General features: G+C 38.5%; 1 protein-coding gene across 1 annotated transcript; it reads right to left on the reverse strand.

Annotated features, from left to right (window-relative positions):
• Positions 1 to 4,023: 4,023 nt before the first annotated feature.
• On the reverse strand, positions 4,024 to 9,504 carry LOC143741975 (uncharacterized). The gene is made up of 5 exons (XM_077234568.1): positions 9,347 to 9,504; positions 8,995 to 9,097; positions 8,470 to 8,660; positions 7,549 to 7,671; positions 4,024 to 6,033 (listed from the first exon to the last, which is right to left on the reverse strand). Exons 1-5 carry the CDS (start codon positions 9,391 to 9,393, stop codon positions 5,436 to 5,438), a joined length of 1,062 nt encoding a protein of 353 aa, XP_077090683.1. The 5' UTR covers positions 9,394 to 9,504; the 3' UTR covers positions 4,024 to 5,435.
• Positions 9,505 to 13,000: the final 3,496 nt, after the last annotated feature.

The following is a 13,000-nucleotide window of genomic DNA, read 5'->3' on the forward strand; positions in this document are numbered from 1 at the left end:
GAGCCCTTAAATAAATGGCTTGGTCAGCTATCTCTGGCCCACGGCGCATCAGGCCCCTGCGGAAGTCATTGAGGACGCAGCCGTTTAAAGACAAGCGCCTAGCATGTGCTGACGGACATGGGGGATCTGCAGTGGCAGTCTTGGCAAAGGCTTTTATGAAACTTATTGAATGATGCGGTTCCAAAAACAGGTCCCATGCACTGCGCGATCCAGATGAACCCATTCACCCAGACCTGCACTCTCTGAGATTCCAAAGTGATCCTGTGCGTGTCAAACATGAACGGCGAACCAACCATCTACATTTATGACCTCAATTTATGATGCAAACAAACCTTATCAGCAATGATTATACTTACTGATAGACAACACTTTTCTTTTTAATGGGAATAACTTTTCCCACTGCCAAGATTTGATGAGCATGGACTTATATGGTTTTACTCTAGGTAACTCAAATCAAACGTTTTCTAAATAACTACAAATGCATCCACATTACTGTCCATAATTCATACCTGAAGCTGTAACATTAATGTAAATTCTTACTGGTTGTTTTATGTAGTATGAAATGCAACTAAACCAGAAACAGCCTTTTTTAGTTCTTGTTCACTTCTAGCTCTTATCCAGTTGGATGCAGATACTCAAGTATTTTTGATGAGCAGTTGAGAGTTTCATCCACTTTTGGTTGCTCTCATTTAAAAAGAAAATCTTAAGAAATTTTAATTGAAAGAGGAACAGCTACTTTTAGAAACATATGCAAACCTTTTACTGGTTATTGCTGATGAGAGGTCTTCTAGTTACAGTTTTGACACTGTCGTAATCTCCAAGAATTGATACAGACTGCTGAGGTGGTAATTTGTGGCACTGCTGTGCTTGCGGTCAAATATAGAAAGTTACATGGACACATTGGCACAGTGCAAAATCTCACTATGCACAAAAAAAGGTGCTGGTCCCTCTGAGAGATAAAGATTGCATGATGCAGTATTCTGTGAACAGGTGTTGTTCCAGCACGTGGGTGCATGTCACTTTAGGATGGATTAGAGGAGGAGCTCAAACTATAGATTACAAACAGCAGAGCGAAAACAGACCAGTGGTGAAAGCTTCATGATGGCCTTAGATAGGCAATAATCTGTAGGAGTAGGTGTATAAACATGCACGCATGCTTTGGTAGAGATCATATGACATTGAGCATATGCACAGGATTGACACCTCATTGTAAGTGATTTGGAGCGTGTGCCTGAGTGACCATAATGTTGGCCTTCCAGTTTTAAAGGCAGGTCTGATACTGAAGTAGCAACTGTGGCCGTAAGCCTAACATTTCACTAGAAATCTGATAGGCAGATGAATGACCTCGGCATAGGAGAGCTGTCTGTAAATGTACTGCAGCTGTTAATACATGTATGTTTCTTTCTTACGGTCACATTCAAACCAGAGGAATTGTATTGTTTCATCAGATGCTCACAATGTTTGTTTAATAGAGAAATAAGGCACTAGGCCTTCGTTACATTGATTTTACCATGGGTAAACAGGTTTTACTCTGCTGTGCACTGTGCCTAAAAATCACTTTAACACATTACCCTGAGTGGCTTGTTGGATTTATCAAATGAAATAGCAATATAATAAAATGTACCACATAATAAACATTTCACAAAGTAATGTAGAGAGTTTGTGGCTAAGTATTTTGGTCTGTTTTTTATAAAATAAGCTACGAAATACACATCAGACAATTTGTTTTGGTTTTACCTTTCTCTTAAGTGTTTTTATGACCGAAAGAAATAGGTTATCTGTTACAAAATATTTAATGTTCTTCCCACTGAACACTTTAGAGGAACTAAACATTTCTTTTTGTTTCCTTATGGGCATTATCTCTACATAAACTTTTAACTTGACCTGAGGTCTGTTCTTTGCCCTTTCTGTTTGTTTTAAGTGAACTTTCAGGTAGCTTATCAAATTATTGAGGCAAGCTGTTGTTTGCGTCAGAAGTAACAAGCATGGATAATCGTCTCTTGGATTGTGTCCCAAATAAGGGCTTATTCAAGGTTGTGTAGTGCTTATAAGGGTGCAGAGGCAGTTTTTCTGACAGCTGAACATCTCTTAAAATTATCAGAAGATATTAGTAAATGAATTTGCTTATGAAAGAATTGAGAAAAAAAAATAAGAACAGGTTTATTCAATGTCTGTTATCAGAATTTACTTTTACCTAAAGTAACTGTTAATAGTCAATATTGCAGAGCTTAAAACTACTAAACGTATTTAAGTTACTCTTTGATGTACTTTACAATAAGGATCAATTCATTAACTTTATGCATTAGGTATCATGAACTATAATGGACAATACTTCTAAATACTACTAATTTCTAGACATACCAATACAAGTTGTATGAATTAACATTAATATATTATAAATTAACAGTGAACAATATATAAATTAAACTAGATTAAGAAATGCTGTAATAATGCTCATTGTTCAAATATTCATGATACTTTACCTTACTGTAAAGTGTTACCAATTACCATAGAAACTAACCTGCAATATAGACCATTTAGAAACAATCTTGAGTAGTTTCTCTGAAGGTCCAGTAACATGGTCCTTAACATATGAAATCGGAGACTAGTTAACATGTGTAAAAAGTAAGACATAAACGCCTCAACTGAAAAACATGGATATGTCTCAGGCACAACAGAGAGCCCTCTTTCCATAATGCAGTTGTGGCAGTGACATGCACTTCTGATTTTTTTAATCACAATACATCCCTTGTGGTTTGCAATGAAAGGGCTTGTTATGCCCTCTAGTGGAAAATACATTCTAGTACATGTTGGCTAACAGGTTTATTTGGAGACACGTTTTTCCCCTGGTGATACTTTCAAACAGGAGTAGACTTACTATATTTGCTTATATTTCCTGAGAAAGTTTTACTATTATACCAATTTACAATATTCTGACAACTTTTGTAATGGCAATTTGGTAGTTCGGTCAGTGCGTTCAACATGGGGCCCATCCTGCTGTTGTTCCCTGTAGGAATGAGAGGAATGTCTGTCAGTTGGAGAGAAAAAGGTCAGGCAGTGCTGGGACAAGGCTGTGGGGGGAATGCAACCATGGGTAATGCCTGACCAGATAATCGAAGCGTGAAACCAGGGAGCTGTTACACCCATACACAAGCACAGAAGGGGGAACAGGACCTGAGAAACAGACCACATGCGCGCGCGCACACACACACACTCACACGCACGCACAGCAATTAGGCTAAGCCTAGCCTGGGCCACTGAAGACACATATTGTGACATGTTTGCTTACTGCTGGAAAAAGAGATTGTTACACATGTCCAAGCCTTAAGCACTCTAAAGCAAAGTTGCAAAGCACTTCTGTCATCTTCAATATCAAAAAGTACCCCATTCCTTGTGAAACCTCAGAGCCACTCTATTTCATGTGATATGACTGAAGAATGAAGAATGAAGAATGCGAAACAGCAGTGGTGATCAGACGCATGCTTTGCATTTTTTGAATTGTGTGTGTTTGTGTCTTAGATGTTTGGAACCTTTAGGAAATGCCAAATGTTAAAGTGATCTAAACTGCTAAACTTTACATTCAGTAACATCAGTAACATTCATTATTCACAACTGTACTTGTAACACTATCATCAGACCCCTGGTGGCCAGTCCTTCTGGGAATTTGTAATTCGCTGTACATGTTCGAGCCATGCCTGCTGTAAGCGTAGGCAAATCAATGATTAACCACAATACTACCACGTACACTTTTAATTAAGTGTCCTTCAAATGACTTTTAACAGCAATGATTAGTTGGGAATATAATTAATGAGCTTTTTTTATTGACACTTTTATTGACGTTGTTATTGACATGAGTTTTGGCTGTGTAGGCAGTGTAAATCTGCAAATATCCACGTTAAAAAAATATTTCGATAATGTGTGATGTGATTTATATTGAATTTATATATCTATTACTTCAACATTATCATTATTGTCATTGGCATGAACAACAAGGACAATGACAGTAATATAAAAAAAAAACACTTTAATTTGAATGTTTATATTTCTGCAAGATAGCACAGTGCAGGGTCAAAAACCAATGCTGGTCTTGGGACGATTGTTTTGAATTTAGTAATAAATGTGAACAAGATAGGTTCCCATGTCCCTTTAATCATTATGAAATTAATTTATCCTCAAAATTTAGAAGTTGTCACTGAAAGATAATCATTAGCAATAACTTGCTCTTTAACAGTACCAAGATAAAAGTAAAATTTTTGAATCATGATAGCATTCTGGTTAGAACAGACTTTTAAATGACATTGCAGCTTTATGTGTATATAATCAGAGGGTTGGGCTGAGGGCAATTGTAACACACAATATATTCATTTGTAGGCTAAAGCAGTGCATCGACATGCAATCGATTCCCTGCCTGAGAAATTTTCAAGAAAAACTGATTTCTTTCTCTCTTTTTATAGTCACTATACAATATTTCCTCATGACAACGAGGCTGGGGGCAATGGTAACACTATTTATTTTAACGAAAAAAATACTGCATTGAAAGATCAATTTAAAATGAACATTATTTCATCAAAGTATAAACTTCCTGCCTATCCGAATTTAACTTCATATTATAATATATGCAACACTTTTGCTTTAAACACAAATTCAGATTACCATATGAATTTGATACCAGTACTGAAAGATGTTATTAAGGATGTTAAGTGTATAATTAGTCCCAACCACTGCTACAATAGGTGACGTAATGAGGGTGACTTCTTTTAATAAGTTATTTATTACAGCCTAATCTTTCTCATAGGTCTTTTATAACAAATACACATGAACACACATTCTTATACAAAAAGATGGCAAATACATCTGTAGTCGGCTGTGATGGAAAATTAAAAAATTGCCCCCTGCCCCATATCTCACCGTAGATTCAGCTCAACTGAGGAAATTGTATTGATTTTAAAAAGAAAAGAAAGGCCATGAAAGGTGGGGAGAAAAAAATGATTACATTCATCCTCAGTAAGACAAACTTATGATTCATACCAGTCCAGCGATCTTATCACCCAGGAATGACTTTATAAAGCTCCTTGGAGACACTTCCTGTACCTGTGCACCACTGCAACCCTTAGGGTTCAGTTCTGATATGTTTAAATGATCCTTAGGGCTTCCATGGAAAAAAAAGAAAGAAAGATGATTGGTGATACAGCAATAACTTGAGCTTTGCACAGGAGAGGGTTATGACCATGAGTCAAATAATCACTGAAAATCAGAAAAAGTGCCAAGAGATTGGACAGATGTCTCTGTTTTGGCTTTATTGTCTCTTAACTTGAACAAAATGAATTTGTGATCTTGGTGAACTTTCTGTGATCCTTTGTGAGCAGAGCAATATTAGCTATTGAGTTCCCTTGTTTAGCTTGTTAGTTCACACTGCAGCCATCTTGGTTTGCCTTTCAAGCCGCATGCCTCATCTCTGTGCGACACAGGCGTTTTGGAGAAGGTGTCGGGCAGGTCATGGTGATTTTGGGAAGCTTCTGTCCTTGGGAGTTGCAGAGCTCCACGGTGCAATCCATCAGGGGACTGTATGGGCCCCTATTTGCAGGCAACAGATGTACCTGGTCCTGGTGACAAGAAATGTGGACCTGTGGCAGAGCTGCACGATAAGGCAGCGGAGAGTGTAGGATTTGGCGGCACAGATGCTCCTGGAACTCAGAAAATGGCTCCAGCAGGTGGGCTGCCAGTGGGCAGTCAAACACTCCTCTGTTTGGTGCTTTTTTCAGCACAGACCTCAGGGGCTGGCACGCTCTGTCAGTCTGCCTCATATGTTGCATGGTGTCAGGACTGATAGGGTACACTGCCTGCACTACAGGACTTTGGAAAGTAAGTCGAGATCTCGGGGACACTCCAGAGGCTTTGGCAGGAAGCAAGCAGGGCCCATTTCCTTGAACAGTGTGCACCTTGACAGACAGAGACGTCTGCCCGACAGGTACAATCTTTGGATGCATCAATGCATGAGCAGGTTTAGCTGTAAGGAATTCCATTTTGTCCGGCCTTTTACATAAGAGAATGAGAATAATTAGATGTTGAAATACTATATATATGTACTAGTTATATGCATAAAACTAATAAGCATGCACACTTTGGTGAACCAGATGCTTGCTTAGGCTAGGGTTAGTGGTTTGTTAACTTTGTTGCATAACTTAAATGTTGCATGTGTTCATTATGTTGTGCTACAAACATGAATGATACCTTAAATTGAGTTAAGTTAAGTTGTGCTATTACTTTTCAAAGCAAACAGATTTAAGATTTTTTTTTGCCTGGTGGACAATAAAACAGGAAAAAACTTGCATTGGAGGAGGGACCAAATTATATCTAGTGACCAGAATATCTTACAGACTTAGGTGGCAACCACCTAACAATGACTCAGACCCCTCTAGTAACTACTTAAAACACTCTAACAACTACCCAGAACACTTAAGCAACCTTGTAGCAATGCAATACAAACCCATAGAAATGTAGTGTTTAAACAGAGAAAGGTTTAGCAGCAGAGTTTGCCTTTCAGTATAAGAATGAAAGAAACATGGGTCAGGTGCAAGCGACAGAAATTAGATCAAGCTTACAACCTCAAGAGAATTCAATTAAAATTGTCCAAAATTGTTTACCACATATTTATTTAGTTAAAGCTTTCTTTTTTTCTGAAAAGATGTCACTATTTATTCCAAAGTCTATCTGTTTAGTTGACTATGGGTACACCGCAAAAAGTTCCACTACAGGAAAGGTTATCAGGTTTTCAATCACAGTAAGATTCAATTACCATTTCTGTTACTAATCGCATTCATCAGTGATGGTCCTGGCAAGCGGAGACATATCTGGAACTCCTTGCTCTTAATTCACATAAGTGCCATGTCTATCAGAGAGAGGCATTTAAACATACTCTCTGCACTACAACCAGACCTGACTGTGTAGCTGTTTGCACTGTGTAATTCCACTTTATTGGGACACTTTAATTTCAGTTTATTAGCCCAGCTGTGAGGGCTGATAGTAATTGGATAGAAACAATACATGCCCTCTCCCTGCCTCTTTGTTCTCAACGTTGATCTCCGCTCTCTCTCCCTCACACCTCACAGTCTCAAATAAATGAGGGAAGCAGAAAAATACTTGCCCATGTGATGCAGAGACTAACCAGGCTTTAAATCATTAATAAGCTGAAAATGACTCTGCATATATCTGTAGGGCGAGATATTGACTGTGCCTTTTCATTTTTGTTCTGTGAATTCAACAGCGCTCCAAATGCAGAACGAAGTCAAGCCATGCCTCCTGCCTAAACTGACAAGTATGAAATAATTTTACTTTCCTCTAGCCTAAAAGCGAAGGGCATTGAATTATGCTTGAAAGTCCTGTTCTTATTGTCAGATTTTAGATGGCCAGTCAATAAGTGGTTGATTTGATATTTGAGCTGATGGTTTTAAGTTAACAGTGGCATGACTTTATTTTATGAAGCAAGATACAATGTACATTAAATATACTCGCAAAAAGTGGTTGTTAATGGAAAAAGGGAGGCAATACCTGCATCCAGACCTACAAGGAGGTCTCGGGGGGTCTGTTTCCTTCCAATTATTTCTGGATTTGGTGATTGGTGGGAGTTTGGAGACAGTTTTGAATCCAGTGCCTTTCACAATCAAACTGCACCTGGTAAATCATACGTTTCAGCAAAGAACATATTATGCCACTGAATAACAATTGGCCATTGGTAAACCATGTGTACGTAGTCTGTATTAAAGGAATAGTTCAGATTTGAGGGTGATTAAATTACAACATTTTCATTGCTATGTGAATTATTCCTTTAAAACATGTTGCTTACAAAGTGAACCACTTATATCTCTTATGGCTCTGGCAACTTTTCCTAAGCACTTCCCCTCGGGTTAATCCCCGCCATCTTTTTAAAATGCATTCAAATTCGTCAAGTGGACGAGGGAAGATTAATTGGACAGGCTCTTGACCCCTTGATTTTGACAGAAGGAGTCTACTCGTATGTGCACTTCAGGCAGATCAATAGAACACAAAGCAACACGATTGTAACGTCGTAACAGCAACTAGCAGAGGTTGCACTTAATTTACCCACAAGTGATCAAGGGCTTAGGGGTGTCCAAACTCGGTCCTGGAGGGCCACTGTTCTTCAGAGTTTAGCTCCAACTTGCCTCAACACACCTGCCTGGAAGTTTCTAGTATACCAATAAGACCTTGATTAGCTGGTTCAGGTGTGTTAAACGAGTTGGAGCTAAACTCTGTAGGACAGAGGCCCTCCAGGAGCAGGATTGGACACCCCTGGCTTAGGGTGTTCTATTTAAACCTATTGAAAGGGTTCTGCCAGTAGTGGGCACTCTTGCAGTGTAAGCAAGGACGTACATGATCCAAGAGAACGAGACGGAGGGACGGGCATAAAAAAGTGGACCAAAACACAGCCCTGGAATGATCTGTATTCAGTACCTGGTGCTTATGAGAGGGGGTAAACTGATGTGACTCTCAGGATGTCTGTATGACCTCTTGTGTCTGGGTTGGAGGGTTAATGTAGTCATCACCGCTGGCAAGCTCTTGTGACTCCGAACATCATCGTCGTCATCTTCATCCCTGAGTGGCCCCCTTACACCAGGGAGACGGGGAAGGTTGGCAGTTACATCCTGTGTAAAACAAGTAGGGTTGGTGCATACATACATGGGAGGTTCTAGCTGCCATATAATGTGTGATAATGTACAATTAGCCAGTCATTATTGCAAAATAAACAGGTTGATTAGGATCATGTTGTATCCAGAGGTGTATTTTGCAACTGTATATTATCCAACTTGTTACGCTCCTACTTTCAAAATAAATGGATTTAAGTTGAAATTGCTTTTTTATAGGAGAAAACAGAGTGAGGAGTGATATGAGTTACTAATGTAGGAGATTGGCTACCAGACACAATTGTCAAATATACAGGTTAATGGTCAGTGGTCTTAATAATTCTGCAGTGTTTACCCCATGTTGCAGGAATGAGACCGGTTCTGAGAAATGTGATGGTACAGGTGAAACATCACGAAAAGGGGACTGGCTTCTGTGCTTCCTAATTTTGTTGGAGGGCCTGTTGACACAGAAAGTGATTTGGATATATAAATGCATAAAAAGAGATACAAATAAGACTAATACATTTACACTAAAAGTAATAGTAAGTTTTAAAAGTTTTACAAGAGTTACTCTTGAAGATTAACCCCAAACATGCATGTTTAAAGCTGTAAATGTTTTTTGTCCATTTGTTTGTTCTTGCCATTTATAGTCATATACGTGTGTTAAAGTGTGTATGTGTGAGTGTATATATATATATATATATTACCAGTCTCCCTTCCCATCCACGGGAAGGCCTTTGTCTGAAAAGCCCATCTTGATTCTTATTTACCTTAAAAAAAAAACAAGTTGTTAGAACACAAGCACAAAGATATTCACATACAAAATTAACTTTAATTAATATTACCAAAACCTCTCCCTTCTATAAATAATTGTTTAATTAGAGATATTCTTGAGCAATGATTCAGGTTTTATCTTTACCAACAGGATTTCAAGAATTCCATTAGTCTTCAAGAAGTCCATTAACATATAAATAGGTGTTTCATTGCATAAATTCAATGCATGTGGACTGAAAATATATTTTAGCCACAGTGGAGATAATTCATACTGATACATCAGGATTGTTTTAAATCAATCTCATGCTTTAAGACATTAATCAAACACAAAATCTACCATGAAATATAAAGCATGTTGCCAGCCCATTTCCCTCCGCATTAACCTCATATTTCCTTTTTCTTCATTTGAAATTTTTCAGTGCCAGATTAAAGATTAAGCATGGAAACTAAATCCATGTATTGAATGTAGATTAGTGTATTCTGACATTGCAGGTAACAACAAATAAAACAAAATAATAATGTAATAAAATGTGCACTGTTTAGCACAGCTATGAAACATTGGCATATTCACCTTTCAGTTCTGATAACAACACATTTCATTGAATATAACTTCTTGAAGTGCAACAATAGTACTTTAGGCTGACAAATATGGCATCAGTAATGTTTGGGAAAACATCAGATAATGATAAAACTTACCATGGGAATGCAGGATATCAATAAAGACCGCTCTGTGGAAAGTCTGGCCAGCGCCTCAAACTGAGGACAATCCAAAGAACTGCAAGTCAGGACATTACCATGACCACCTTAACAGACCAGTCAAAATCCAAGACAACAAATTATCCGCTGTTGATTGGGTGGCTGTGTCCCAGAACCCCACACAGAGTTGAGTACAACCTCTTTCTCTGAAATGATTTGTAAAGGGTCATTTATATCAGAAAAGAATTAAACAAAGAAGGATGACTCAAAATAATATAGATAATTTATGTTATTTGCACAAAATTATATAATACAGTAAAAGAGCCGCCCTAACTTATCTTTTGAAGTTGGTTACCTGGCCACAAAATGAGCTCACATCATTTCATCCAATCTATACCAACAATATAGTTCATGATCGCGTTCCAGTTCAGAGAAACTAAATACAGACATTTGTCAGTGCATAGACTTTACTCTGGCACGTAGCTAGTGTAAGTGTCATTAGTGAGATGATATGAGTTATATTCCCCTGTAGGGGGTGAGGTCTCCTTGCATTGTTTAAATCCGGCTTAGAGGTGAAACATTAAGCTTCAGGCTTTAAAGCAGCTACAAGCAGCTGCTCAGCGGGCCATGGAGGATCTGTCAGCAGTAGGGAATCATTAATCTGCAGTGTGCTTTTTACAGCCTCCTGCTGCGTTCTCCCATAGGGCAGTGTAGGCAAACACTTCGTCATCATTATAAAACACATTTCATCTGTAATGATGATTAGCCCATTTTTTGGCTTGCTCACAATAATATGATCACATCAGGTCCTGGTCATATAATTAGAATATCATGAAAAAGTTGATTTATTTCAGTAATTCCATTCAAAAAGTGAAATATGGAAAGTTATCAACATTTCAAACAAGGTTTTGTCTAAAAAGCATTCTCACTTACAAAAGACAAAAGGAAGCCTACGGCACAGACCTCCCTTCCAAACTGTGTATATACAGGTGCTGGTCATATAATTAGAATATCATCAAAAAGTTGATTTATTTCAGTAATTCCATTCAAAAAGTGAAATTTGGATATTATATTCATTCATTACACACAGAGTCATATATTTCAAATGTTTATTTCATTTAATTGTGATGATTAAAACTGACAACTAATGAAAATCCCAAATTCAGTATCTCCGAAAATTAGAATATTACTTAAGACCAATACAAAAAAAGGAATTTTAGAAATGTTGGCCAACTGAAAAGTATGAACATGAAAAGTAAGAGCATGTACAGCACTCAATACTTAGTTGGGGTTCTTTTGCCTGAATTACTGCAGCAATGCGGCGTGGCATGGAGTCGATCAGTCTGTGGCACTGACAAAACTGACAAAAAGTAATTGCTAAAGAGGCTGGCTCTTCACAGAGCTCTGTGTCCAAGCTCATTAATAGAGAGGCGTAGGGAAGGAAAAGATGTGGTAGAAAAAAGTGTACAAGCAATAGGGATAACCGCACCCTGGAGAGGATTGTGAAACAAAACCCATTCAAAAATGTGGGGGAGATTCACAAATAGTGGACTGCACCTGGAGTCGGGGCTTCAAGAACCACCACACACAGGTGTTATGAGAGCCAAGGTTGCTCTGATAGTGGCCTTCAGCTCTTCTGCATTGTTGGGTCTGGCGTATCGCATCTTCCTCTTTACAGTACCCCATAGTTTTTCTATTAGGTTAAGGTCAGGCGAGTTTGCTGGCCAATTAAGAACAGGGATACCATGGTCCTTAAACCAGGTACTGGTAGCTTTGGCACCGTGTGCAGGTGCCAAGTCCTGTTGGAAAATTAAATCTGCATCTCCATAAATTTGGTCAGCAGCAGGAAGCATGAAGTGCTCTAAAACTTCCTGGTAGACGGCTACGTTGACCTTGGACCTGAGAAAACACAGTGGACCAACACCAGCAGATGACATGGTACCCCGAACCATCACTGACTGTGAAAACTTTACACTGGACTTCAATCAACGTGGATACTGTGCCTCTCCTCTCCTCCTCCAGACTCTGGGACCTTGATTTCCAAAGGAAATGCAAAATGTACTTTCATCAGAGAACATAACTTTGGACCATTCAGCAGCATTCCAGTCCTTTTTGTCTTTATACACTTCCGACGCTGTGTCTTGTTCGAGAGTGGCTTGACACAAGGAATGCAACAGCTGAAACCCATGTCTTGCATACGTCTGTGTGTGGTGGTTCTTGAAGCACTGACTCCAGCTGCAGTCCACTCTTTGTGAATCTCCCCCACATTTTTGAAAGGGTTTTGTTTCACAACCCTCTCCAGGGTGCGGTTATCCCTATTGCTTGTACACTTTTTTCTACCACATCTTTTCCTTCCCTTCGCCTCTCTATTAATGTGCTTGGACACAGAGCTCTGTGAACAGCCAGCCTCTTTAGCAATGACTTTTTGTCAGTTTTGTCAGTGCCACAGACTGATCGACTCCATGCCACGCCGCATTGCTGCAGTAATTCAGGCAAAAGGAGCACCAACTAAGTATTAAGTGCTCTACACGCTCATACTTTTCATGTTCATACTTTTCAGTTGGCCAACATTTCTAAAATTCCTTTTTTGGTATTGGTCTTAAATAATATTTAAATTTTCGGAGATACTGAATTTGGGATGTTCATTATTTGTCAGTTTTAATCATCACAATTAAATGAAATAAACATTTGAAGTATATGAGTCTGTGTGTAATGAATGAATATATTATCAAAATTTCACTTTTAGAATGGAATTACTGAAATAAATCAACTTTTTGATGATATTCTAATTATATGACCAGCACCTGTATTTACACAGTTTGGAAGGGAGGTCTGTGCCGTAGGCTTCCTGTTGTCTTTTGTAAGTGAGAAAGCTTTTTAGACAAAACCTT

This window comes from Siphateles boraxobius, unplaced genomic scaffold (genome assembly GCF_051911475.1).
Source record: "Siphateles boraxobius isolate OS27281-9 unplaced genomic scaffold, OSU_SipBor_1 19, whole genome shotgun sequence".
Lineage (NCBI taxonomy): Eukaryota > Metazoa > Chordata > Actinopteri > Cypriniformes > Leuciscidae > Siphateles > Siphateles boraxobius.